This window comes from Pundamilia nyererei, unplaced genomic scaffold (genome assembly GCF_000239375.1).
Source record: "Pundamilia nyererei isolate P.nyererei 1_Seehausen unplaced genomic scaffold, PunNye1.0 scaffold00103, whole genome shotgun sequence".
NCBI lineage: Eukaryota > Metazoa > Chordata > Actinopteri > Cichliformes > Cichlidae > Pundamilia > Pundamilia nyererei.
In genome coordinates this window covers 50,608-77,597 of record NW_005187504.1, presented here as the reverse complement: position 1 = coordinate 77,597, position 26,990 = coordinate 50,608, and the positions used below count along the sequence as shown (strand labels likewise).

The window sequence follows — 26,990 nt, the reverse complement described above, 5'->3', positions numbered from 1 at the left end:
CTTGTCATTTTTTTTACCCCACTTTTACACTAAATGTCTCCAATCTTAGAAGCCTGTTTTTTTTTTTACTTTACTTTACTTTACTTTACAACTGTTTAGATGACTGATCAGTAAACTGAAAGAAAATATTTTTTATGTTTTTTATGGCCTCCTAAATGTGAATATTGTGTAGTTTCTCAGATATCAAAAATAGCCATTAAAAAAACTGTTCATCAGACAATTTAATTATTTAAGTATTTCAATCAAGATCAACTCACCATCAGTTTAGAAATTATGGTAATGTCACACTATGGAAAACAACAGTTGAGACGACCAAAATTACTACAATGAACTTCTTCAAAGTGACTTTGGAGTCTGTCAGTCTGATATCAGTTTGTGATTAAATAGGGTCAAACTGACAATTGAATGTAGTCTGTTTGTGATAATGTTGTATTTAACTGTGGTAAATTGGTTATAAATCACTTGCTGTCTATATACACAGAAATTCACAGTTCAACTACTTAATTTTCAGTTACAGTTAGAAAATAGAGAAAACCCCAACAATCATATGGCCTCCTATGAGCAGGCACTTTGGCAAGAGTGGGAAGGAAAAACTCACTTTTAACAGGAAGAAACCTCCAACAGAACCAGGCTCGGGGAGGGGCGGGCTAAGCTAAGGGCTAACCCACACAGAATGGCTTTTCCGAGTCTTTTCCTCACCAGCTCACGGTCACTAAACAACAAGATTGATGAGCTACAACTGTAGATTTCCTCGCCCTGTGTGGATTTGCTCCTTGTTTTGCAACTGCTCCTTTATATGGCATATATAACCTGTATATAACTTGTACAAATCTGTGTATATACTTACATTATTACATACATTTCTTTACCTTTAAGTCTACTTCATGGTTTCTCTTTATTCTCTCTATTCTAAAAGAATTTTAATGTAAAAATCTACATACTGCTAACAGAGAGATGCCAAACTGTCTTTCATTCTTCTTGTAACAGTAACAATAAAGATCTATTTTATTTAGAGTCCACTCAGAACTTAATTTGAAACCAAAACAGAATTTTGCAGGACGGTAAATTAGCAGCAAAATGACCGAGGGTCAGGAATTAAAACCAGAATACGGTCAGTTGATAACTTTGCTGCCTTGACTGCCTCAGACTGATTGCATCGTGCTGCCAATTTAGTTTATAAATTACACTTCAATTAATTTGCAAACCCGTTCACCAGCGATTGTAGTCGGTCTGAGCTGGACTGCAGTTGTTTGAAGACATGTTGCCTCCCACCAGACAACTTGTGCAACTGACTTTTGATTCAAAGTGGTTGCCAATAGATTTTGCGCGGTCACCATTCAATCACCATGTGACAGAGCCATGAATGCTTTTATGGATTTAACCAAACAAGTAAATACTCAGAACAAGTAGAGTCTATTCAGTTAAACTATTATTTAAGAGAAGTTCATTTTTAAGTTGGTTTTCATGAAGACATAAATAGTTTGAGTCTTCTGATTTTTTTCACGTTTCCTATAATCTTAAAGGAAAAAAATCTTGTAAAGGTGAGTTTAGATGGAAAATGTCGAGTAAATCTTTAATAAAAATTGGCAGTTGAATCCATATACAGATATTGAAAGCAGTCGTTTCCCCTGCATTTAGAGCTTTATTTTTTTTTATTTTTCAGCCACACTGTGCTCATTATACTTAAACAAGCTGAGTGCTGTCACAGTGTGATGTTAATACTTTTACTTCAGTAAAAGATCTGAAACCCCCCCACCATTTTTCTCAACTGCATGCTGTATTTGCCAAAGCTTTAATCCACATCTCTGGCTGACTTCTGCACATCAGTGACCACTTGTGTTCAAGACTGCTGTTATATTTAGAGCGAACACAGCAGTGCACGCAGCTCAAATGTTGCAAGTAATCATGCTGTACATGCAAATCACTGTTGCTTAATGAATCGGTGTCTTAGCTTCAACTGTGTCTCCCCCCTCTGTGATACAGTGGACCGGGTTTGTTGAGTGTGTAGTGAGGCAGAAGTATGCTGATGTTACTTCCAGTCAGCGCACAAATGATGCTTCGTGCTTTTTACTGGGAATTTACAAAAGGAGGATGAACTTGCCGTGCACTGCAGAGATTTTGGCACTGGCACCCCCCTGCAAGTTTGCCTCAGGGGTTCACTGTCCACTGTGCATGCTATTCATTTTAGACACACTGATGGTGTTTTTACACTGTGGGAACATAAGCAATAACCTAAATTTTGTGACAATTTGTAATGCAAACTTTCCATTTTTAACATTTTGGGAATGTGCATGCCTGATGGCTCCCTCTAGAGTTTCATGTGGCTTTCTGTCCAGTAGTATCTGTCAGTGTAACATCTACTGTAGGCTATACTATCCTCTCATTCTACATGACAAATCATTTTGACTGGGTCTCATATATCATGCTTTACAAAGATATTTTTAGCATCCAACTTCACAGTGGCCACTCATTTTTAGTACTAAAATTCATTGAAACACTGATATGCTACAAAATACTTCTATCAAACTGAAATGAGTGATTTACCATATGTTTGCTCAGTTAAGAGTTGAGTGAATATGGCTTGGAGTGCTTGGATGAGCAAACCTAACAAAAAGAGAAAATTCTAAGGGTGCCCTGCTGCCAGCGAATCCCCAGAAAAAGTCAGATTATTGGTCACTGATGACATTAGAGATGTTGGTGTGATTTAAATGTGCATTTAGATGAGCAGTTTTTCTTATTTTTGGCTCAGACTCAATATAGATGACCAACTATCAAGGTCCTCCTCAGGAATAAACCTTAAAATTGAATTAAGTCAGGGATGAGAAACCGAGTTTCACTTAGGGCCACAAATGGGAAATGAGAATTGCATTATGCTTTTAATTTACTCAAAAATGTGAGCTTCATACAACCATTTCACCTAAAAGCTTACAAAGCCCTCAACCAGTCTACAAAAATTCTGTCTTCATGACATTTAGTGAAGTAAAATAAATCACTCTGATTACAAGAACACTACCAAACAACTATTTTGAAACCTGTTTCACGTGCTTAAATTTAATTGAATGTGATCAAACAATCCTGATGTGGTGTAAAAAAAAAGTTATACATTTTCATTTGAGTCTTGTACATATTTCTTGTCTTCTATGAGTTTATGTCTTTGCAGGGATTTGGATTCAGAGTTCATAAAGAAAATGCAAATTGTGTTCTTTGAAGATGAGTGTGTTGCAGTTAGCCATAAAACACTCAGATGTTTGGACAGTGGGGGGAGACTGGAGTGTGAGGAAGGAATCTGCTTTTTGCCATTTTGTTATGTTTTTATGTGCAAAGTTTAATGAAAACTTACAGAAACGAAGGATTGTTAAACAAATAAAAATGACACCCACATTAATTCAGGGGTTCTTAGGAAACAGCACCGACCATTGAGAACAAACAAAGACTCTGACCCCTCTGATTGGGCTCAAATCAAAGAACAGAGGCAAAAAAACCGAGAAAGTATTAGCAAAACGCGACACAGTGAAACCTGCATTTTTTTTTCTGTTTGCTAAAATAGGACAAAGCAGGAAAAAGTGATCTGTATTTATTTTTGAGCATACTTATTGAGAAACAGAGACTGAGTTGTGTGTGCATTTCTTCTCCTGCAGGTAACATTAGCAGAAACTGTACAACAGCTGGATGGTCTGATGTTTTCCCAAACATAACCAGTGTGTGTGGGGCAGACACGAGCCAGGATAAGGTACAGTAAACATCTTAACTGCTGCTTTTTGTTCTTTTGTGTGTCGTAAATGTCACCTGGATGTTAATGAATTCTGACTGTGGAACAGGAAAAGAAGCTGCGACCCCAACATGGACCATTAGTGGCCCCTAATTGACGAAGCCCGCGGGGTTGGCTGTTAATTAACACCAGTTAGTGGTGAAAGACTGCTTCTTTAAAAGGTCAATATGCCCAACAGTAGAGTGATACGTGTTTAAATGTGAGCAATTTGGTGTCTGCGTGCTCTGCTGTCTAGTTTTTTGTGTCGTTTAATGGACAAAAAACACCATTAGCCTTCCTCTAGAAGCAATTTGGTGTTAAAGGGTCGTCATTTTATGTTTCCCAGAATATCTGTATAATAGCAACCATTTATCTAGGTAGGAAATTTTTTGAACGGCTTTCAGGTCATACAGTTTAACTACACTGCCACTATAAGATTGCTTTGGCTGAATTCTATGCATTTCAGACAGTTGGGTATCTTGGAATAGGAACGGGTCGGTGGTTTGCAAATATTTCTACACACATTGTATTCATATCTGTACAAAATAGCCACAAGGTGATACAACATGTTGCTAATTCTTCTTTTTTTTCTATGTTTGGTATCCCATCTACCTGTAGCATGGCATCTACAATCATTTTTTAAGATGGTCTCCACTACATGTGCACATTCAGTTTGCAGTTTGCCTTATATACTGTACCACCATGTACGTTTGCACGTTTCAATAAATCACGGCACCTTTTCCCACTTTTCCTTGAAAATGTGAAGTGAGGAGCTCAAGACTTTTGCACAGCACGCCTCCATCGCTGTATCAGACACTTGGTCTTGTTGCCTCTGAGTTATATCTAGCTCTGTTTTCAAGCAGAGGAAAGTGGTGGTGAATTTGTCCACACAGATGAAACGTTCAGTATGAGAGAATCACTTTTTGTGCATGTATAACTGTAATGTACAGGCGTCAAAAAGTCCCAAAACACACCTAAACTAGTCTCAAGAGATGTGCATGTGCATGTGCATGTACAGCACGATTTCATGGTCTGGGCACAGAATCTGAAACTTTGTTATCATTACATTGCAATTGTTTTTCTGGCAGACTTTGAGTTAAATTATGATTGTAAGAGAAACACTTAGTGCTAAAAAAGATGCTCCGTTCTTATGATTGCAAGAAAAACTTTGCAACTTTAGTAGGAGTCAAGCAGGACAGCACAGGACATGTGTCTGCAAACAGCATGGCACAGAGTAATTGGAGGTATGCAGCCAATATCCTGCAGCTCTTCATCTAACAGCTCACTCTAACTGCGTCTTGTTTTTATTCCATCGCTCCCTGGACATTTTCAAATGATTCATCATCAGAAAATGAACTTTCTACATCAATATTATGATACTTTGTGGATCTCAGCTGGGCAGACATGGATATTTACAGAGGAGGAGGATTATGTGGAGTGCAGTGTTTCACTAGATGCTGACCTGAAATAAAATAGCCAAACACTTAGTGCTACAAAAGATGCTCCGTTCTTTTAGCACAGTGTAAAAACCTGGCAATGCCATCGCAAACAACTGAGAAAGTGGAGAAGTTGCACTGTGCTCGGAACAACCCCTAAGTGTAGTAAAAAGTAGGCATGTGTTCCAGTTCCTTATGTTACAGTGGAAGGCAGCGAATTGTATATATTATTTCAATAAGGTCACTTGCAAGAATTGAACAGGATTTACTTCATGATAAGGGGATTAGGTTCCAATGACCCAACACGACAAAACACGACGAGTTTTTATGCTGTTGGTGAAGACTGAGGATGGATGGAGCTCTGACTGAGGCGTCTGTGAGGTAGAGATGGGGAGGAGGTGGGCTGCAGAAATGAGAGTCTGGGAGGAAGAATGATAGAGAACATGGATTTACACTAGGCTTAGTCTTGCACGCCTTCTTTGAGCTGATTGGTTCAAAGAAGATGTGCACTAACATGATTAGATGAGAGTAATGATGTCAGTACTGAGACTGCCAGTGTGGGAAAGTGGTAGTGATGTAAAGAACAGACAAACACTCAAACGCCTGGGAAAGCAGGCAGATGAGTGATTACACTTCCTCCTTATTGAGCATAAGCTTCACTTTATTTAATTGATGTAGTCCAAACCAAACTAAGAGGTAAGAGGCGTCTGTGAGGTTCCCTGCTCATCCTGCACAGACATCAAATTGATTGCACAACAGGAACATTTGAAGGTTTTAACTACATATTGAAATACAGTTACTGAAATGCTGATTAAACAATAGTTTTGCAGGACAGATGTCAAACGACTTCCTTCACAATTATGTTCAGCTTGGGTCGTCCTGACAGGTCACCAAACTGGAGTTTTTGGTGTGTTGTGTGTGGCCTTTTTTGGCCTCTGCTGTGGTAATTGCTGCTCCCCTCTTCTTCCACTCTTCTGTGGTTCAGTTTGGGTCTCGACTCTGTGTATCCTGAATCGCCCATTGTGCTTGTGCAATTGTTCATCCATCTCTCTTTTCAGTTTTGGCTCTGCACGGCTTCTCGGTTCACACTCTTCCCTTGCTGTGGTTTTCTGTCTTTCTTGTCTTCAGTAGGGAGTAGAGAGGTACTCGGGAATAATGCGGTACTGTCGTCGCATCAGCTGTCCATCTTCTTTTTGTCATTTTGCATATCAAAGAAAGAAATGGTTGAGCAGGTGTCTGAAAGGGTTCAAAGACCTGAGAACTTAACATTATTTTAACAAAACATAAATAGAAAGTGAGCTTTTATAATTCAAACAAGAGAGGGATTAGGACTAAAACCCTATGGGGGAAATAAACCAATACACATTCACTGACTTAAAAACACTTTGGTAGGTTGGGAATGTCTCATGGACAGAAGTCATACATTTTTTTGCAGCGTAATTAAACTGAGCTAAAATCAAAGACGTTTTACTTTATAAAGGAAGAGAAATGTTCCGTTTTATTTCTCACTGTTCACTGAAAGTTGAAAAAGGGAAAAAGAATCCAGCGTTTTTCAGGCAGCTGCCAAAAAAGTGTCTTTAATGTAAACTGCAATATGTCTGTGAAGGTTCTGAGTCATCCAAGTCATTGTAGTCTAAGGAGCTTGGAAAGTCCAGATGCTTTTCTGTCCAAGCTCCTTAGTCTTTAATGTAAAGTATGCAGGAGAATTTTGAACATGGGAATAGTGATTAAAGTAGTTTACAGGTTTTACTACAGCTCACTGGGGAAAAAGCAAACAGAAAGAAAAAGATGGAAAGCAGCTACATGATGCCTGTTTTTTATTTGCATCTTTTCTGGTGGCTTATTGTAGCGTTTTCACACATAGTCAGTGTTGTAGTTTTAGAAATACAAGTTTAATGCTGATGAACTGATGAACTCTTCACCTGGATGTTTGGGCTTTGCTGTGTCCAAAGAGAGGAACGAATTCTATTTAGATAATAATCTGTTTTACAAATTTGCATATAGTGACATACATATACATTTTTACTTACTAAACAGAAAGTCTGTGTGCACAGCCAGGGCTGTGTATCTGAGATGTCTTATTTAACATAGAGCCCAGAGTAGAAAAGAAATGTCTGTAACTGTTTAGTGTTCAGAGAAGTCTGAGCTTTGGGCTCATAAGGATTACTCGCACATACACCAAGTTTATTTTGGGCAGCAGCCATTGAAACAGTAAGTAGATGACATAAAATAAGGAATTACATAAGAGTTTCCTTTTTAAATAAGAATACACTAATTATAGAAATTGACATGACCACATGTGTTACAACAGGTAAGGTAATCTACTTTTGAAGATGATCCTTCCACAGGAATCTCTATATTACAAGGTCATCCCACACTAGACAAGTAGTGCCCTGGCTGTCCTTGTGATTTTTACAAAGACTCAAGGTCAAACCATAACATTTTAAAAACCTTTCATTCAGCTGAGTCTAAAAATATCTTTCTTTGTATGCTTTTCCAGACAGAGTAAAGGTTTTTGTTTATAGTTCCCAAGTGTCGGTTTGATCCGATCTGTCTACGATATACTGGAGATATTGCAGCGAAATGCCATTTAAGCCATATTGCACGCTGAAGTGCATCGTGCATCGTGCATGGCTCGCTGTTGCTGCAGGTTGGCAGCACTCGGGCAGCAATCCAGGTTTGAAACTCAGCGGGAAACAAGAATCAAGATTATTTCATGGTAATACAACCTGAGTCACTGTCACTGTAGTTTAATGATTATAAAAACATCTAATTTTGCACTTGGCATCGGACACCAGAGGCACTCACATACTTTTATTTGTATAAATCTACATTTCAATGACTTATTTTAAACTGAAGTCAGTGTTATTATGAAATGCAGAAGAAATGTTGAACAGTTTCCTTATGATTAGCAGATGCAGTGTTCATAAAAACAAACACTTTTTACTTTTATGAACAAGGATTTGAGTTATGTTACTGCAGCATGGCAAAGCAGCTGTGAGCTAAAAAGGGAAACTTCATGTAACATGGTATATTGTCCATTTTATTACACAGAGAAAAAAACATTCCATCCAACTTCTTGTGCCCTGTGTCACTGGAAAAAAAGAATTCCTGTAAGGGTAGGAACCCTGTGAAGAGGCACAGTTGTGGTTGAGGTAAGGAGGAGTGATGATAAATGGTTTGGGACACGTCTCCCGAACAGGACTGGACCTTCCCTTTCTGACTGAAGTCGGCATCCTGGCTTCTCGTCAAACAAACACTCTTTGATGTTCTTGCCGAAAGAAGCCAGTGGAAGAAATTCAACCTACAGCATCTTTTTCTGAGGAAACCAGATAACAGCGCAAACAGAGAGAGAGAGACGAAAAGAGAGAGGCAGGGAGCGGGAGCCTGTGACGGACCATGTATGGTCGGATTTCATTTGTTTTGTTTTCTTTTGTAATGCAACAGATACTAAAATCTTTCAAACAAGAATAAATGTTGCTCGCTTTTCTCCTCCAGCACTAAGGGTATAATGGGGCTCGGGAAATCTATAAAACACAAAGGCCTTATTGCATCACATCTGTGCTCAAACACAAAGACCCATATTTTATCCACCAAAAAATCAGACCACAAATGAACAGAACATTAAAATTAGACTAAACAATAATTTTATGCTTCGTGATCACACAGGAGGAGAGAGACCAGACACATTTCTGCATGAAACCCACCTGCTTCTTTGTAATCAGTTACATGTTCACAACAACACATTTTGTGTAAATTTTCTGGTATTGTTGTTTCATTATTTACTTTATAATTCTGTTAGAATTTTCTGGTGTTTTTCACGTTCTTCCCTGAAACACTAAACTGTGTTACACCTCCCACTTCTTGTGGGTTAAACTAATGTCAAAGACATCACTTTTGTCAGTTTTTCATTCTTGTACAAATACCTTGTTGCAGGAATTTGTCCTTGGGTCTTTGCTTTTATGAAACTTTCGCTAGATTGAAGGAAAAAAGGTCAAATCGCCTGTCACTGCTTCCTTTTTCTAAATTACAGAGTAAAAGGAATTTGACCCAGTTAATTAACGCTGACACATTACAAGCCATTTTGCAATCCATGCTGAAAGCAGGTCAGGAGGTTACAGAGAATACAGACCACAGGTACTGCAGAGAATAAAATAACTGCCAAACAGCAGTGGGTGATAAACACACCACATAAAGTACAATAGAGTAGAAATAAAATACTTTCAGCTCATTTCTTCTCTTTGTTCTTTACTCATGAAGTTTATTCAACAAATTATTCAAATTATCTTTTGCTTCATTGTTTATTTCCCTTGGTGCCGCCATGACGTTGATTTGAGTTTGCTGTGAAGTGCAAACAGTTAAGTCCACTATAAGATGCAGTGAAATAAGTTCTGATGCTTAGTGCTGGTTAAAATGCTTCCAACTGAATGTCAGCAAAATTAGCATTAGTATATTAGGGATGACATGCCAGCTTACCAGAAGCAAAACCAGTACATCACCCCCTGGTGGCTGGCAGCATTATAGATCAGAAATCCCTTCCTCCATGGCGTGTTGCCTGTTGCTTTGTAGTTGACAGTCACTAGTGGACCAAACTCCCGTTGCCTTGGTAACTTTTTAAAGCATTGAACCTGTCATATATCTGGGAACAGTAATCATTTGGTATTTTCCCACCCATTTTGGGTTGCCAACAGTGATTTCGTCCATTTTTGTAATTGTCTATCGTTTCACATCGCTGCTACCCACCTGCAGTTTTCCTGTTTTTAGCACTGAGGGTGAAATGTCTATTAATGTGTCGTCATTAAGTAACTGAGTCAAATTCCCCTTAAGCTGCAGTGACTCAGAAGAACAATAATGATAATAATAATAATAATATTAATAATAATAACTTTATTTATAAAGCACTTCCAAACAAAGTGCTGTACAGCTATTTGAAAATAAAGAGATAAATAAAGAAAAGCGATACATAGCAATACAAGTTAAAAACATAATAAAAATTAAAAAACGGTGAACAAGTAGGTCTTCAACTTAGCTTTAAAAACCTCCACAGAGCATGTCTGTCTAATATCTTGAGGGAAGTTGTTCTACAAAAATGGGGCACGAGAAGAAAACCCACGCTCTTCAATAGTCTTTTTTTCTGGCTCTAAGAACTTTTAAAAGGACAGAATCCTGGCCTTTTAAAAGTTCTTAGAGCACAGGATGGAACATAAAGGTGCAAAAGATCAGGGAGGTATGAAGGTGCCAAAACATTTAAAGAATTGGAAGTGAGCAGCATGACCTTAACTCTTGAATGCACAACCTACCATTACCTACACTCTTCCACGAGTGGGGTCAGAAATGACCCCAAATAGAAACAATGGATTTTGCTATAAACTTGGTTGTTATTCTTCAAAATCTTTAAAACAAAGAGTTGTAATATTTTTATATTTGAGGTATTCCTCATAAAACATGATTGTGACATGAGGCCCTTTGTATTTTTATTAGTTTTTTCATTAATTTTAAGAAATTGCAGTTTTTGTATCACTTTTGTATGCTTGCTCGGCATATACTGCAGAAGCTGGGTCTTCCTTCTGAAAGGCACAAGTTGTTCATCCACTGTAACACAATCACTGAGGATGAATTTCTGCCTGCAGTTGACCAGGAACAGGTCCCATATGTAGCGGAAAGCTGCCATGTGGTTCGTTTTCAGTCGGTAGGCTCTGGTCCTCTTGTCATCAAAGTGCAAGAAACGGCGAATATCTTTAAATCTTTGATATGACATAGTGGCCTTGTACAATGGGTTATGCAGAGGACTCCCAAAAAACACACCGACTGGCACATCCCAGTTCTTCTCACTTCCTGCAAGAAGGGTCAATCAAATGAAGGCCAGGAGCTAATGTTTGATTACATTTTTCCACTCTTTTCCCCTGCTGTGGCTACTCTTTGTGCCTCCATGTTTGTGCATGTCAGCACCTCTTCTATTATATTATCAGACATGAACATCTTCCATGCATCTATTGGAGAGACAGTACTAGACCCAGGTGCAAGCCCTGGCCGACTAATTCAGAATATTGTGGCTAGAGCAGTAAGAGGGGCTCATTCTGTTAGACTCAATATCCATTTCCTCTTCAGAGGACTCATCAGAGGATTCCTCTGTATCTGACTGGCCTTGTCCAGCGGGGGGGACAATAGTCTGGGTCCTCTATATCTGAGATGTCAGATTCTGAGTCAGTGCCTCCGATGGGCTCTTCATCCCATCCATCCGGGATCATTTATAGGGCAAGGTCCACAGGGATCCTAGCTGGCCTCATAGCAGCCATGTTACTTTAGATATTAAAAAAAAAAATCAGAAAGGTCAATGTTTGAAATGCACAGGAAACTATAAACAGGGCTGCACATAAATGGTCCTCAGGTGCGCATTTGCTGTCAAATCAGTGTCGCCTCTGTCAGTGCGCCCCAGGGTGGCTGTGGCTACAATGTAGCTTGCCATCACCAGTGTGTGAATGTGTGTGTGAATGGGTGGATGACTGGATATGTAAAGCGCTTTGGGGTCCTTAGGGACTAGTAAAGCGCTATATAAATACAGGCCATTTACCAAAATAAAAGACGCGTACCAGATAAGAAGTTGGGATACTCGTTTGTGTACATTAGATGTTCTGGAGGAGGATAGACATTTGTTCAGAATTCTAAAGATGTCGAAGAAGCAAGCTCCGTAAGCAATTACTTTGGTGTTCCTCCACCGCAAAAGAAGCGCGTATTCTATGAATTTCTGGGAATACTTTTATTTTGACAGCGAATGCACACTTACGAACCACTTATGTGCAGCCCTGACTATAAATCGTGTATGTTACTGTGTAAAAATTAATTCTTGATCCATCAGAAGTGTAAGTGGGACAGTCAGAGTTGCTAAGAATGAAAGTTTCATAGAAGATTCCACAGGAACTGCTTGGGGTCATTTATGGAAGAGTGGGGTAGTGATACAAAAACTGCATTTTTTTTAAATTAATGAAAAAATTAATAAAAATGCAAATGGCCTCATGTTACAAACATATTTTATGAGGAATACCTGGAATATGAATATATTACAACTTTTCATTTTAAAGATTTTGAAGAAAAACAACCCGTGGGGTCATTTTTGACCCTACGTGTGCATCTAAGGGTTAAAATCTGCTCGTACCTGACAAGGTAGCCAATGAAGGAATTTTAGTTCAGGGGTAATGTGCTTAAATTTTCCAGTTTTAGTTAAAATGCGAACAGCTGCATTTTGCAACATCTGTAAACCTCTAAAACCTTTCTTTGGTAGCCCAGAAAGGAGAGCATTACAATAATCGATACGTGAAGACACACATGCATGGAGAAGAACCTCTGCAGTGTCGCTAGATAAAACTGATTTTGGCTATGTTCCTTAAATGATAAAAGGCGGTCTTTGTTGTCTCTTTTACATGACACTCGAAGGACAGTACCCTGGCGAACCACATGCCCAAGTTTTTAACCTTGTCCCTGCAATTTATGACATAGTCATCAATTTTCAAGATGAAATTTTGGGACAAGTATTGAAATTTTTGTGGCCGGTGTCAATCAACTCTGTCTTATCAGTATTTAGAAGCAGGAAGTTATTTGATAACCAGCCCCTAATTGCAGATAGACACGATTCTAATTTAGACACTTCACTTCGAGTACTTTATGTTGACATTTGGGGTTTTGTTTATATTTTGAGTCTTTGCTCTAGTCTTGACTTAACTGTTTTTCCCGTGACTATTTGTAGTGTTGCAGAGTTTCAGTTTTTCGACCCTGTTTTTTTTGCTGTATGTAATCAATAGAAGTATTATTAGCCTTTCCCCCAGTGTTTCCTGCATGCGCTGTCTTCTGTCTCGTCTTTCTGTTTCTGCCGGTTCGCCTGCCTCTGTTATTTAAAATTATTGTAATATTTAATTTAGAGTTTCAGCAAATTAAAACAGTATAAATGTCATGTATCTCTCAGTTTAGCTCAGTACACACAACCACAGTCATTGGGAACACTGCGGACTCGACAGTTGTCCAGATGTTGATCACTGCATCCCTCAATAAGGAGGCTAAACCAAAGAAGGTCCTGGCTAAATGGCTGGATTTCCACAGGGAGCTGTTCACAGACAGGACTGCAAGTCACAGTCCTTGATTCTGGAGGAAAAGTGGTAAAGCAGTTGTCAGCTGGTGTTGATGGTGGCCGGGTCATTGTGTTTTATCTGAAGTCAGTACATTCATCTACCGGGACATTTTAGAGCACGTCATGATTCCCTCTGCTTACAAGCTTTATGGAGATGGACATTTCCTTTTCCTGCAGGGTGTAGTACCTGCATTCAGTGCCAAAGTTACCGCAACATAGTTTGTTGACTATAATATTACTGAACCCATGAAAAATCTAAGGATTATTGTCAAGAGGAAAATAAGAAACACCTGACAAACATGCAGAAAAGCTAAATGCTACAATAAGAGCAAACTTCAATACCTTCTTAGCTTTGACACAAGCTGATCACCTCCATGTGATGCCACACTAATACAGTAATGAATAATTAATGATAAAGGAGCCCAACCAACTACTGAATATATATATGAATGTACTTTTCAGTATACTCAGTATTCTTCCTGAATAACTGGAAAAAACTGAATCTTTTAACCTTTTCCCATTTTTGATATGCAGGAAAAAGCGTTTTCTTTGTTAAATCATCCGTTCTTCAGCCTTGTCAGCTTTTCCAACTCAGCCCTTAACTTTTGTCAGTTTCCTTCTTCCTCAGTTTTTAAGGTTAGGTTAGTTTTCACCTCTGTTGGATTCATAGGTTCTCCTGCCAGTTTTGTGCAAACCCTTTTGTTCCTGCCTTTTGTTAGTTTTGTTGTTGAGTGTTTCAAGCATTTGAGATTAGATTCTTCCTCCTGTGTATGGTTATGGTCTTTAGCTAAGTTTAGGGTACGGGGTAGGGCTTCAGTTTCTCTTACAAATGTGTGGATCAAACTGTGCACCAGTTCATGTGAGCTGATGACAAGTGCAGATTCTAAAAATCACAGAGTCTAAATTAGTTTTCAGTTTTACATTTTGGTGCCTTTTTTCCTGACACGGAGAACAACTTAGCTGTGAATTGAAACACCTGTCCTCCATTGTGTTCATGTATTTTGGCTACTGTTGTGTGACCGCAGCTTCATCCTGTTCACTTGTTATTCGTGACCCGTTTTGGGTCACGAATAGTGCAGCTGAATCGCCCATTGTGTTGTCCTGCCTCTTTCACTCTGTCTCTATTAATCCCATGCTCGCTCCACCACACCCCCTCTTGTCACTAATGTAGAGACACAAATCTTGCTCAGAGCAAATTTGATATCATCACATCTACAGTTTTTAATAAAGTTGAAATAATAATAAAAGCAGTCAGCATTAGATTAAGTTTGAATTAAATTTAATAGAATTATTGTTTCTGTAATACGATATATTATCTTAACTCTTATCTTGTCTAAGGTTTCTCTAAAACAGAACAGAAATAATGCTACAAATTGGGGTTCCTTATAAATAAACAAATAAACAAACACAAATAAGTACAACACATGTGAAGCATGCAAATATCAGGAATGGTAACACTGATATGGTAAATCATTCCTTATTGAGCTAGTTTGGAATTTCCCAGGAATAAAGCATATCTTATCTTATCTTCAAATTAAACACACTTAGTCAGTACTTGTGTCTACGCCAAATTTCAAAACACTGATTTGTTTAAAGCTCTTTTGTCATTGTTTATTCAGCCACATACTGCGTATGTTTCTGTCCAGAATTTCTGTTAAATCAAAGTGATTTAGTGTGCTTACACTTGCCTGCAGTTTGACAGCTGTTGATGCAGGATTGCCAACTCTCACATTTTTGGTGTGAGACACCGAGTGTTAGGTTCTGTCTCACGCTGCCCAAACAAATCTCCCTTTGAATAGAGTCATTTCATCTAAAACTGGAAAATGTTCCCATCTGACCCTCAAGAATTATGTGATTATTTTTCTGTTGCTTTAGTATTTGTAATAAAAAACATGGAAGTGTTACTTACATAAAAGACCTCAAACTACATAAAAGTGCATTGGAAATCATCAGTTATTTTTGATTTTTCATAATTCAGCAACACAACGGATAGTTATATTTAAGCTCTATAAAAAATTGCATGAAATAAGATTTCATGGCTGAGCACCTGATTCCAAGCCTTACATCATCTGGCATTATGCTAAGCCACGCACTTTAGAGCAGTGGAGAATGGAGTGACAATCGTGCTTCTCCATTTGACAGTCCAAAGATGAGTCTGGGTTTAGTGGATGCAAAACTTGTCTGACTGCACTTGTTCCAAGCGTAAAGTTTGGTGGATGGGGGATCATGATGTGGGGTTGTTTTTGGGAGTTCATGCTCCCAACTTTGTGGGAACAGATTGGAGATGGCTCATTTCTGTCCCAACATGACTGTGCCCCAGTGCAAAAAAACAAGGTCCATAAAGCTGTGGATGAGCATGACTGGCTTGACCTCAACCCCAAGACTGCGAGCCATCCAGTAAACACACTCCTAACCCCTGTGGAAAAGCTTCCCAGAAGAGTTGAAACTGTTATAGCAGCAAAGGGTGGGCTGATATATTAAACCTTGCAGATTAAGAGTGGAATGTCACTCGAGTTCACATGCACATGAAGGCAGACGAGCAAATACTTTTGGCAATGTAATATGCTTCACAATCTTCACCTCAATTTGAGGCCCAGCTTAGTGATATGTTAAGGATGATATACATGCATTAATAATTTAACAAAAGCTCTTTTTCCCCCTTTGTCTGCAGCTGGTCTTCTACGTGGTCGTGCAGACGTTGTACACTCTGGGTCACAGTCTGTCTTTAATTGCCCTCACTACAGGGTGCGCTATCCTCTGCCTATTCAGGTAAGACTGAATACTAAAATATTATTAAATCAGAACATTAAGATAAAAAAAGTAGCATCTTTATTTAACATTTACTGCACTATGCTACATTTCTTTCATTACCAACATGTGTGCAGGAAGCTCCACTGCACCAGAAACTACATCCACCTCAATCTCTTCGTCTCCTTCATTCTGAGAGCCGTGGCGGTGTTGGTGAAAGACGACATCCTCTTCAACCGAAACTCGCACTGCTCAAACCAGCCATCACTGGTGAGGTCACCACCTCTGTCCTCAGCGAGCAGAGTCATATCCCGAGGGAGGCCAACAATGCAGCACTGAGTACAGAAAGCCACACACTCATGTGTTAACAGCAGAACTGTCACAACGGGAAAAATGTTTCAGCGTAAAGCCTGACAAAGTTTAAAGCATGAAATAATAAATGGGAATTAGGTCTGCATGCTTCAGATATGAAATTAACATCTCAAACTGTCAAACGTTCTGCTGTGACAGTTTGTTCTTCAGATTCAAGTAATCATTTTCTGAAGGTGGCTCTGCAGAATTTCCTGGCAGTTAGCCCATTCATGTGTTCGGTGAGACAACAGCCAGTCACGCATGCTCCCTATCTGCTTAGCTGAGAGGGCCAGTAGCCTGCGTGCTTTCTGGTCCTAAAACTGTGGAAGCATGCGGAACATCAAGGAAGAAGTGTGGACAAGAAGAAAAAAAAGCTTTACTGCATGCACCACTGAGCAGCTTTCATTAAACGCACGAGGAGTTAGGTTGTAATCTGGTACCCAGTCCTCCTAATACACCCGGGATATACAGTGAGCCACACAAGCATGGGAGCAAATCCAAAAGCCTGAAAATCCTTAAAGCTTCTGTGGGGCAAACTGTGCACCATCTTCACTGCGTAATAGACACTTTTGTGCTGAGTGAGTGAGCAAGAGTATGTGAAAGTGTGCCCTATTGTTACACTGTTGTTTTTATAAGTTACCCAGCACTGATGTGTATAGAAAAGCCTGCATTGCTGCCCAGTTTCATTGCCAAAGCATTGATAATACAATTTTGTCAAAGCTACAGGTGTCTCACAGATACTCGGTATCCCTGGCATTGGTGCTCTGGTGTGCTCTAACCTTGCATCCATGTGCTCCTTGGATAGTAGGATTTCCCATTTTGGAATGAGATTCTTCCGACTTTGTTGCGTTAGTACACTTTAAAAAATTGGAACATGAAAATAACCTGGACATTACAAAGACAAGGATATTGTATTTTACCGGGTGCTTTGCCTGATTTATTAGAATTACTATAAACTAGATCATTCTATTTGGATAGCAATTAACTGTTATGACCTAAAACCATATTACAATGCACAGTCAACATTTGAATAGATTTGTGGCACTGATCTAATTTTTCATGCAATCAGCCAAATATTTATCTGCAATGTTTTAGTGTGACATCAGTAACTCTGCAACTTTTTTGTTATTGCCTATTTTCCATGTTCCTTTTCCCACTTGAGTGATGTTAATGTCAATTTTCCCAGGCTGACACAACCAACTCCAATTTTAGACCTACTCCCAATATGTTTACTGCAGGTCTTTCATTCTGCAGGGCTGATGTTGCACAAGGGGTGTTTTTCTCCAGAAATTATGCAAAGGAGTATGCCTTACTGAGTTTTCTGTCTGGCAAACTTGGCACTTAAACTGCCACCTCCGAACCTTCTATGGCGATGCAAACTTTCTCTGCCTCTAGATGAAGTCTGTTATCACTAATATTTCTGTCAATGCAAAAAGCATCAAATGCATCTGACAGGATAAAAACAGTCATACTCTTGGATTAGAACACGATGGATATTTCACCGATCTGCACCATTACCCTCTGCGTCATTTCAATACGTTATAAATCCCGACTTAGGAAGATCGCAGCTTGTTCAGAGCAGTGTGACGGGCAAAAGATAAAGGACAAAATTTGCAACCTGTTTCTGTTATTTATGTACAGTATGTATGTATGTATGCATGCTCACTGATGCGCTTTACACAGACTGATAAACACACTAGCTTTAAAACAGAAACACCACAAAAGTATCATCCAGTTATACCTTCATGAAGGCGGGTTTTAATTCATGACTGTTGTGTTAGTTTCAGCTAATAAACTGACAGCAGAAAGCTGACATCTGATCCTCTCCTTGCCTCAGTAGCTGCCTGACTCTTCCCTCGTGACGTTCCTCCTCCACTCACCCTCATTGTCAGGGCACTCTGACCTTTATGCACTCATCTGCTTGGTGCTTGTGACGTCATAATCTGCTGTGGGTGAACTCTCTGACAGATCCAGTGGAAAAATGGAAATGTATACCCACATATCAGAATACTAAGTATAAATACATGATTATCCTACACTGTGCTCATGGTTACAATTAACCACATACAGTCAGCGATACAATGTACAGTCAAGGCTGACATTATATAGTTTAAGTATACACAAAGCCTATTTAACATCTTTGTACTCTTTCTGTGTTCTCTTTAGGTGGGATGTAAAGCCAGCCTGGTGTTTTTCCAGTATTTCATTATGGCCAACTTCTTCTGGCTGCTGGTGGAGGGTTTGTACCTCCACACTCTGCTGGTTGTCATTTTCTCGGAAAATCGACACTTTATTGTCTACATGTTCATCGGCTGGGGTAGGTACATTTTCTTATTCTTTATTTGATTTTGAGTCAAATGGCCACGTGGGAGCTTTCACTCTGTTATAGCTGCAGGTTTAGCAGCTTAGTTATGATTTTGATTAGATATCAGAGCTCTCATTACTTTAGGCAGCATTAGGCAGCTATTTAAGCAAATAAGTCAAATGGTTTTTTCCCTCAAATTCAACAATACTGTGCTACATTTGTTATCCTACGGCATCAAACTTGATATAATGCTTGACTGAAAAGTTACCAGTTCACCAAATGGCTCAAGGTAAAGGAAAAGGAGAAACTTCATATATGCTCAACGTGGTTTGGCTTCAGTTAAACAAGGACACAGACTGGTTGGCAAACCACCAACAATCTCTGGTTGCTAGGGAAAAAGTACAAAGTAAAAGCTGTGCATTAATGCTGAAGCTAACTGCGGCGGGGCGTGGTCTGCAGTGCTGCTGCTACTCGATGGTAATGGAAAGCCAGCCAATCCGAGTCGAGTCGTGGCGAGGCGATCCTATTAGGTACTAATGGAAAAGAGACCTTAGTGAAGTTGCATAATAACTGAACTGAGCCTTTCTGCTGCTGCCTTCTTGGTATTTTAAAACCAGATGTTAGAAGAGATTAGGCCTGACTGAGAAACTGTCATGGTAATCCCCATGGGACATCTTTTCCCAAACAGAGGATTTCTCCCCTGCTAGTTGTTAGTTTCCAGAAGCAATGTTCATCTTTTATTTCCATTTTTCCTCCTCTGAAAGACAGTATAACACCGTCTAGTTTTGAGCTTGAGATGGAATTTATCAACAAACAATTAAAAGCCTTAATATACACTGAAGCAATCTGTTTAGAGTCTTAATACATGGATGGAACTCACATTACTTTACTCAGAAAGATTAAATCGTAACTAGCAATAAAAAAAAATAAGAAATGCAAACAGGATGTGATAATATTTTCTATACTTCATGGTTGTTGACAGGAATCCCCACTGTGTTTGTGTCTGCGTGGGTGATAACGAGGATTTATCTGGAAGACACGGGGTAAGTGTAACAATCAGAGAGTGAGTTATCACCATAGAAACGCGGTCCAGGTTTGTTATTTATGAACTTTATGAAGTCTGTTAAACATACATTATATTTTACTAAATAGATTTACATTCTGACTGAATGTGAGTCTGCAATTTGTTTTTCTTCAAGTTGACATGTGTCTATGTGTCATGCTCTCTCTGGAGCTGTTTATTATATTCTCCTTTAAAGGCTGACAGAAGTTAGGCAGCTCCAGTTACATTAAAGAGAGGCATGCATTGGTATTCAACAGCCACTGCCTCTGTTTTTTCGTTAGGGCCTCAAATTGCATTTTATTGATTAGACTGTTATTCATTACCATGCAGGAAGGGGGCCCAGTTTTTCAATTAATAAGAGAAATATCTCACATGTCAAAGTGCACTTTATTGGATAACTTAGCTGACAGGGTTTGCTTTGAGATGTCATCACAGGAACCTGGTGGCGTTTGGCTTTTGTTGCACATTATTGCAACTGGCACTGCAGCTCATTATCTATGAGTCATGCCGTGTAGGCGAACTATAAAAACAAGCTTCTGAAACAAGTCTATAACAATTACTGAGGCAGGGTCTGATAGCAAAGGACAGTAAGGACATCACTCCAGAGTGTGAGGAGAATGATAATGAAATTTGTTAAGTTTTAAGTTCATTACCAAAGCCAAGAAGAAGACTGAGACTAAGTCACAACAGTGAGTTAACTTTTATTTTATTGAACCATACCATCCAAATATCCAGGAAGCTTAAATATTTAATTGTTAGGACAATCTGTCATATTTAAATGTGTGATTTTACCCCCAAAGACACGATGACCTTAAGAAAGTGAAGAGTTTGACCCAAATGAACAAAATGGTTTTGGTCATAAGAACCATAAGAACATATACATTTTGTAAAAATACTCAATATTTACGGCATGCAATGGAGTCCATTGTGAAGATTTTAATGGTCTGATTATGGGAGTGTTAACATTAATAATAAAGTGATAAAGATGGAAAGAAACTGTACCATGCAGTACTGGTCCTGATGGACCGCAGCCTCCTGCCAGAGGATGTGATTCAAGGGAGGAGGAGTATCCCAGCACTGACTTCAGAGTTTAGGTTTCCTCAGCTGCTGCAGGAGGTGCATCCTCTGCTGTGGTCTTGTAATGAGGGAGCTGATGTTTTGCCTCAACTTTGAAGTCTTCATCTCCCAAGACCTACAGTATCCACCAGGCAGTCATGCAGGCTTATGTTGGGCATGGGATCCTCCTGAAGACCCCAATCATCCCCACTGATTTAACAGCACAGAGCTCCTGGCTGTTGTCTCTAAATTGGTCATAAGGTTGTCAGTGCACCCTCACACATATCCTTGAGATGAGTTTGATGAGGCTGGTGTCTATTGTGAACTTCGGGAGTTTGACAGACTGGTCACTGGAGGTGCAGCAGTTGGTATGCAAGGAGAAAAGCAGGGGAGAGTGTACACAGCCTTGGGGAGATCTGTTGCTAAAGATCTGAGAGTCTGATAGGAATTAAAGTCTACAGAAATAACCAGACATAAGTTACTGGAGGTCTATGTGCTGGAGGATGAAGTGCAGTGCCATGTTAACATCATTGCCTAATTGGGGTACGGTTGTGGTGGTGGTGGGGGGGATTTGAGACAGGTGTGTAGTCATTCAGGCTTGTGATCTATCTAAAAGAACCTTGAGATTTCAAACTTGTACCTTTTTACATAGGTGAAATCAAAAGAGATTGATTGGCACATTGGGGGCTCAGTTATAATATTGACACTGTCACTATAAACTGGAATGTTTATTAGCTGATCTACGCCCCACGTAAAGGTTTGGACTTTAAGTGAAGGTCACAGGATTGCCTGCAGCAGAAATGAGCTTCATTAGTAAAGATCAAACAAAGAGTTAGAATTATGCTTTCTCACTTCAGAAAAGGAGTCAGTAAGATGGGGTCTATTACCATCTGGCTTCCTCCAAATTTGTAGAAAAATTACTAGTGCTCAAGTTAAGCAGTGAAGACCAGGTTCTTTCCATCTTATGGTACTTTTTGCAGCGATTCAACAACATTTATTGGTCCACTAGCACTTCCTCTGTTTTTTAAAATGCCCATTTTTTTTATTACTGTTATATATAATATTTATATAACTATTACATTCATATTTTTGTGTGACCTTCAGGTGCTGGGAAACAAATGACCAACCCATACCCAACTGGGTGATCAACGGACCAATTGGATTCTCCATTATGGTAAGCCATTGCTTTCATTTTTACCTGCAGATTTTGCGTATTGGTTAAAAAAGCATACAGTTGCCTAAAATGAAAAACTGGTTGATTATAAAAAACAAATACTGAAAACATAAAGTGGAAAACAAATAAGTCCGTCATGTGAAACAATATCTGTCTTTGACCTTATTCACATTTTTTAAATCTGGTTTTAAAACCCTTTAGAAGCCTATGGCAATGTTTCAGATCTCACTAGTACGATTTTCTAAATTCCCATTGATGCATCCATATATTTTTCAAATTATTCCATAACATTCTACAGAAATGATCTGTATTTAAAGTACAGTAGTCTTTTAAAATCTTTCCTTTTCCAATTTCAGCTACACGTGAAGAAAAATAAAATGTATCAAGAAGACAGCGAGCAGCATTACCGGATGATATTACAGTTGTTTCTCCCGGTATATTTCACTAAAGTGTTAGGGTTTGTGAGCCTTTTGATTTTAAGACCTTTTAAAACCTGAAAGAAAGTCTTAAATAAATTCAGACTCATGACCAAGCGTTCTGTGTAATGTCCAAAAACAGCAGTGTGATGTGTTAGTACCTCATGTCTCAAGGTGTTAACTTCATAGGAATTCCCGCTGAGTGCATTCCTGCTGCCCTGCTGAGTGACAGCCCACCATAATCTCTTTCATCCTTTAAAGGCATGCATGGATATAATATGGCCCGAGGGACAGAGGTGGCTCACAGACCATTTTATCCACTCTACAACATCCTAAAGGATAATAAATCAGCTTCCCTCCCTCCAATTTCTTTTTAAAATCAGTACGTTTCAGGCATCAGTGACCTACAGCAGGCAGTGCTTTGTATCAGCCAACTGCGAAGATGTAGCCTAACTTAAATGTTCATATATATTCATAATATTTTAACTGTGACCAGTACCCATGTTATATGGTTGTAGGGTGCAGGGCAATTTCTGAGTACTGCACAGTCAATTTTCTGGGACGTCCACCCCTGAGAAGATTGCGGCATATAGTTAACACACAATTACACCAGACCAACAAAGTAGCAAAACTTCTGTTTTTATAGATGTGGTCAGACCAGCTGGCAGATACTTACTCTCTTCATTTCTGCACAGAGTCTTGTGAAAATATTTTCTTTCCTCAGGACTATATTTTGTCACCTTCTTCTGTCACAGACATGATGAGAAGTGTGAGAGGAAAATGTTTGCCTGCCAAAAGGTCTGTGTTTGGACTACAGCACCATAGGATCCCATTCATTCTGGACTGTTTCACCTAAGGAACCAGAGGTCCAGAAAACAGGAGCTCTAGATTATATTAGAAGTTCTCTGATGATCGCCTTTTAGCTAGCAGGGATAACATAACACTAAACATTAGAATGATGGCATTATGCAGCGATAGAGATATTTTGCTAATTTTTGATAAATTATTTCCATTTGTAATGTTTAAAAAAGATCTGAAACGACAGAAAATAACTGTAACAGAAAACAAGTTCGGTCTGGTTTTTTTTTTTACGTATTTAAGGAAGAACTTTATACATTTGCCTAACAAGCAAAAAAAAATCTCTGTTCAATGATGAGACACAAATCCCTCATTTTTTAAGAAAAGAATAAAGTAGGCTGCTTGTTATTTAGAACAAGGCCTTCCTGTTTTAAATTGCGTTTATATCATGACCTCCTATTTCTTGGATTTGGTGGGTGGCAAAGTATCGAACACAGCAAAATAGAAATCACCCCTTATGGATTATAAGTTATTTTTTCACTCCCCCCAAGGTAAACTTCATTCAGTTCATCTGCATCATTCGGATCTTGGTTCAGAAGCTGAGGTGTCCTGACGTGGGCGGCAATGACCAATCACAGTACAGGTAGGATTCGATTTGATGCTCCTTTGTGCTCATGCTCTCAGCATGAGCACAAAGGAAACCGCACCTCTGCCTTCCTGGATCCTAGTTTTGTTATATTTTCATTTTTTTCCAACATGCACTTGAAGCCAAGTTAACAAAAGGTGACAGGTTGTGTCAACTGTTGTGTCATCAAGTAAATGACACCTGCTCAGTCAGTAAAAGCTGCTGTGGATAAAAGAGTCAGCTAAATTCTTCAAGGTATAAAACATGATCATCTGAGACACCAAGAACATTTTTTTATCCTCTAGTATTGCTGACTGAGATAAGAGTGACGCTAACGCTCATTCAACAAGACAGCGTTTCATGATGCTGCTTTTATGAGACGAGGGGGAACCTTTGTTCCTTTATGGAGCCACATTTTCTCTGCAGTTTAGTGTCTGTTTAAGGCTTTGCTTTGTTTAATCTTCAGGCAGTTTTCCTCTCTGGTGAAATCTTACTCGTGCTGAGCTGTCAGGTATTCTTCATGTCCACAGGGATCCACAATTTAGTGGCGAGAGGTGGTGGGTAAGCCCAATTTGTTTCACTGCAGGATCTCTTGTTGGTGTAGGTGAAGACTGAGCTGACACTTGACAGCTTGGGAGTGATGCAGGAAAAGAGGATTTTACCGTTTTCTCTGGGAGTGTGCTGCATGAGCAGTTTGATTGTCCGCTTGTATCCCAATGCCACGCGGAAAAGTGCAACTTTTCTTTCTTACTTTTTGAGATTTCCACTGTTGAAAGGCTTTGCCCAACAATGTCAATTTATTTTTATATGGGGTTTTCTATGAACTCACAATCACAGTGTGAAAGAGACAAATAGGAATTGTATCCAAGAAAGTTCCTTAAATGAGCCAAACTGATGCCAAACAGCCAACAAACTGTAGTGAACAGATCCTTGATCTACGTGGAGCAGCAGTGCTGAAGATGTCAACACAAAAGAAGGTTGATGGCAAAGTTTTAAGAATTTATTAAAGTCCTACAAAAATGTGACAAGTCAAAAAAGAGGAATGTGCATACAATAAATACACAAAGAAATAGAATAACATATATTATAAATAAAATAATAAATAAAGACAAATTAGCAGAGGACTTTCAAGCATGTCCAGCCAGGAGGACACCCTGGAGCAGAAGTGGGAAACACTACAACTGACTGGCTTAATTGGCTTGGGAATACTTTGGTATCACCTTGGAAATAAATCCATACTCATGAGCAAGCGTGGTGTTAGAGCACAGATGGATGGGTGCATTTAGTAGTCTGATTGCAGTGGGATGTAAAGGGTTTTTGGAAAGATTACTTCTGATATCAGATTTATTGATGGTGTGAGCCTCCCAGCAGATCCCTGGACAGCAGATTATCTCAATTCAAGAGAACAGTTCGAGCTCAGTTTTAAAAAAGTCCGACAGGCTTCTTTGTTTATGTCCACATAAATCTGTGACTTTCCTCCATTTGCGCTTTGAACTGAAGACACTTCAGTGAGAGATGAAACGTCTTCAAGCAACTTAAATAAGTCCAGACGCTTTTCTTTCCAAGCTCCTTAGATCTTTCCACTGTTTCACTGCCTCAAATTACCATTGGGTAGCAGAGTATGGTGGAGTATGTTTGGACCCCCTACAAAAGAATCTGTGTCAGATGAATTAGGCACGCTAGTCATCCATGTTTAACTGATTTATTGCATCGGTCTTGTAATGAATAGTTAAAAGAAACACTGCACTTTATCTTATTCTTAAATTGTATCATAAAATAATTGTATATGACTGTTTCTCTCTCAGGAGGCTGGCCAAATCCACACTCCTGCTGATTCCTTTGTTTGGCATCCACTATGTGGTCTTCGTGACTCTCAGTGAATCCATCGCAGAAGATTATAAAATATTTTTTGACCTTGCCCTTGGATCTTTTCAGGTGCTGAACAAGTGTCTTTCACCTTATTGATCCTTTAAAGCAGCGATTCTGAAACTTTTCTGAAAAAACTTTACTTCATTAAGTGTTTTTTTTCTTAGGGTCTGGTCGTGGCCATTCTCTACTGTTTCCTGAACAGTGAGGTAAGTTATCAGGTGAACTGATAAAATAAAAAGTCATTTTAATGAGCAGTCAAATTGATTAAACAGTAAAACATTTGAATGAAAGTGATTTCTGTGAGGCAAAATAGAAAAGCTCTTGAAATCTCTCCATGAATGTTTCTATACTCAACTGATAGTGTGCCTGTTTAGCTTAATTTTGTCAATCTTTCATGGAAACATTTAATAAATGAAATTTGTTGGAGCTAAAATGTTTTCCAACATTTCAGTGTTCTCCTTATATTAGTTTATTAAAAAGTGTTTAAAATTAAAATCTGCAAAGTGTTGATTGCTGAGTGTTCTCCTTCTATCTGCCAGTCAGACTCCATTCATTAGTAAACTTAGCTACACTGTGTCAGCTGAATTGACTTTATGTAAAATCATTGGATGTATCATGATGTGTTCCATTACATTATCATAAATACTGGTGAGTGGTGAATTTGACAGATGGAGGAAGTTCCGCTCAATCAGTTAGAAGCTGCCTGGGATCCCAAATAATTGCTGTGGATGTAACTGATATGTGTGATTAATATTTGGAATGAGGTAGTGATTGAACTGTAGCAAAGTTTTATGTTCTCCATAGATACTCATGGAGAATATGAAGAAAAACAAAGATGAATGGCAGATATCAAAAAGGAGGAAAGTATTTATAGATTTAAGATGCCACTCAGGCAATTTGATCAATTTGATCAACTGGATACAAAATAACAAGGAAGCATCTTTTCCTTGTTCTTTTCCTAAAGTGGAAGGTGCTCATTGATGCAAATGCTGAGAAAGATTTTGTAAATTTTGTCTCACAGCATTCTTCTTGCCACCATTCTGCAGCCCCGAGCTCCAACTGAAATTGGGGAATGGGAAACTGAATTTTCCACCAACTAAGCAGGCTGATTTATCCTGGCTTATATAAGATGATCATACAGATAATCAGACATAATCATGCCAAATGTTGCTGGACCAAATGGATCAAATTATTTAAACACACACACACACACACACACACACACACACACACACACACACACACACACACACACACACACACACACACACACACACACACA

At 39.0% G+C, this 26,990-nt stretch overlaps 1 protein-coding gene across 1 annotated transcript in view; it reads left to right on the top strand.

The window, feature by feature from the left end:
- LOC102204021 (vasoactive intestinal polypeptide receptor 2) overlaps positions 1-26,990 on the top strand; it is a 66,582-nt gene that overhangs the window by 37,883 nt on the left and 1,709 nt on the right. The window contains exons 4-12 of the mRNA XM_005740729.1: positions 3,639-3,730; positions 15,975-16,072; positions 16,189-16,321; positions 18,569-18,719; positions 19,690-19,750; positions 21,931-22,000; positions 23,766-23,857; positions 25,645-25,774; positions 25,873-25,914. Coding sequence (XP_005740786.1) covers positions 3,639-3,730; positions 15,975-16,072; positions 16,189-16,321; positions 18,569-18,719; positions 19,690-19,750; positions 21,931-22,000; positions 23,766-23,857; positions 25,645-25,774; positions 25,873-25,914 — 869 coding nt within the window. The remainder of the gene's footprint in view (positions 1-3,638; positions 3,731-15,974; positions 16,073-16,188; positions 16,322-18,568; positions 18,720-19,689; positions 19,751-21,930; positions 22,001-23,765; positions 23,858-25,644; positions 25,775-25,872; positions 25,915-26,990) is intronic.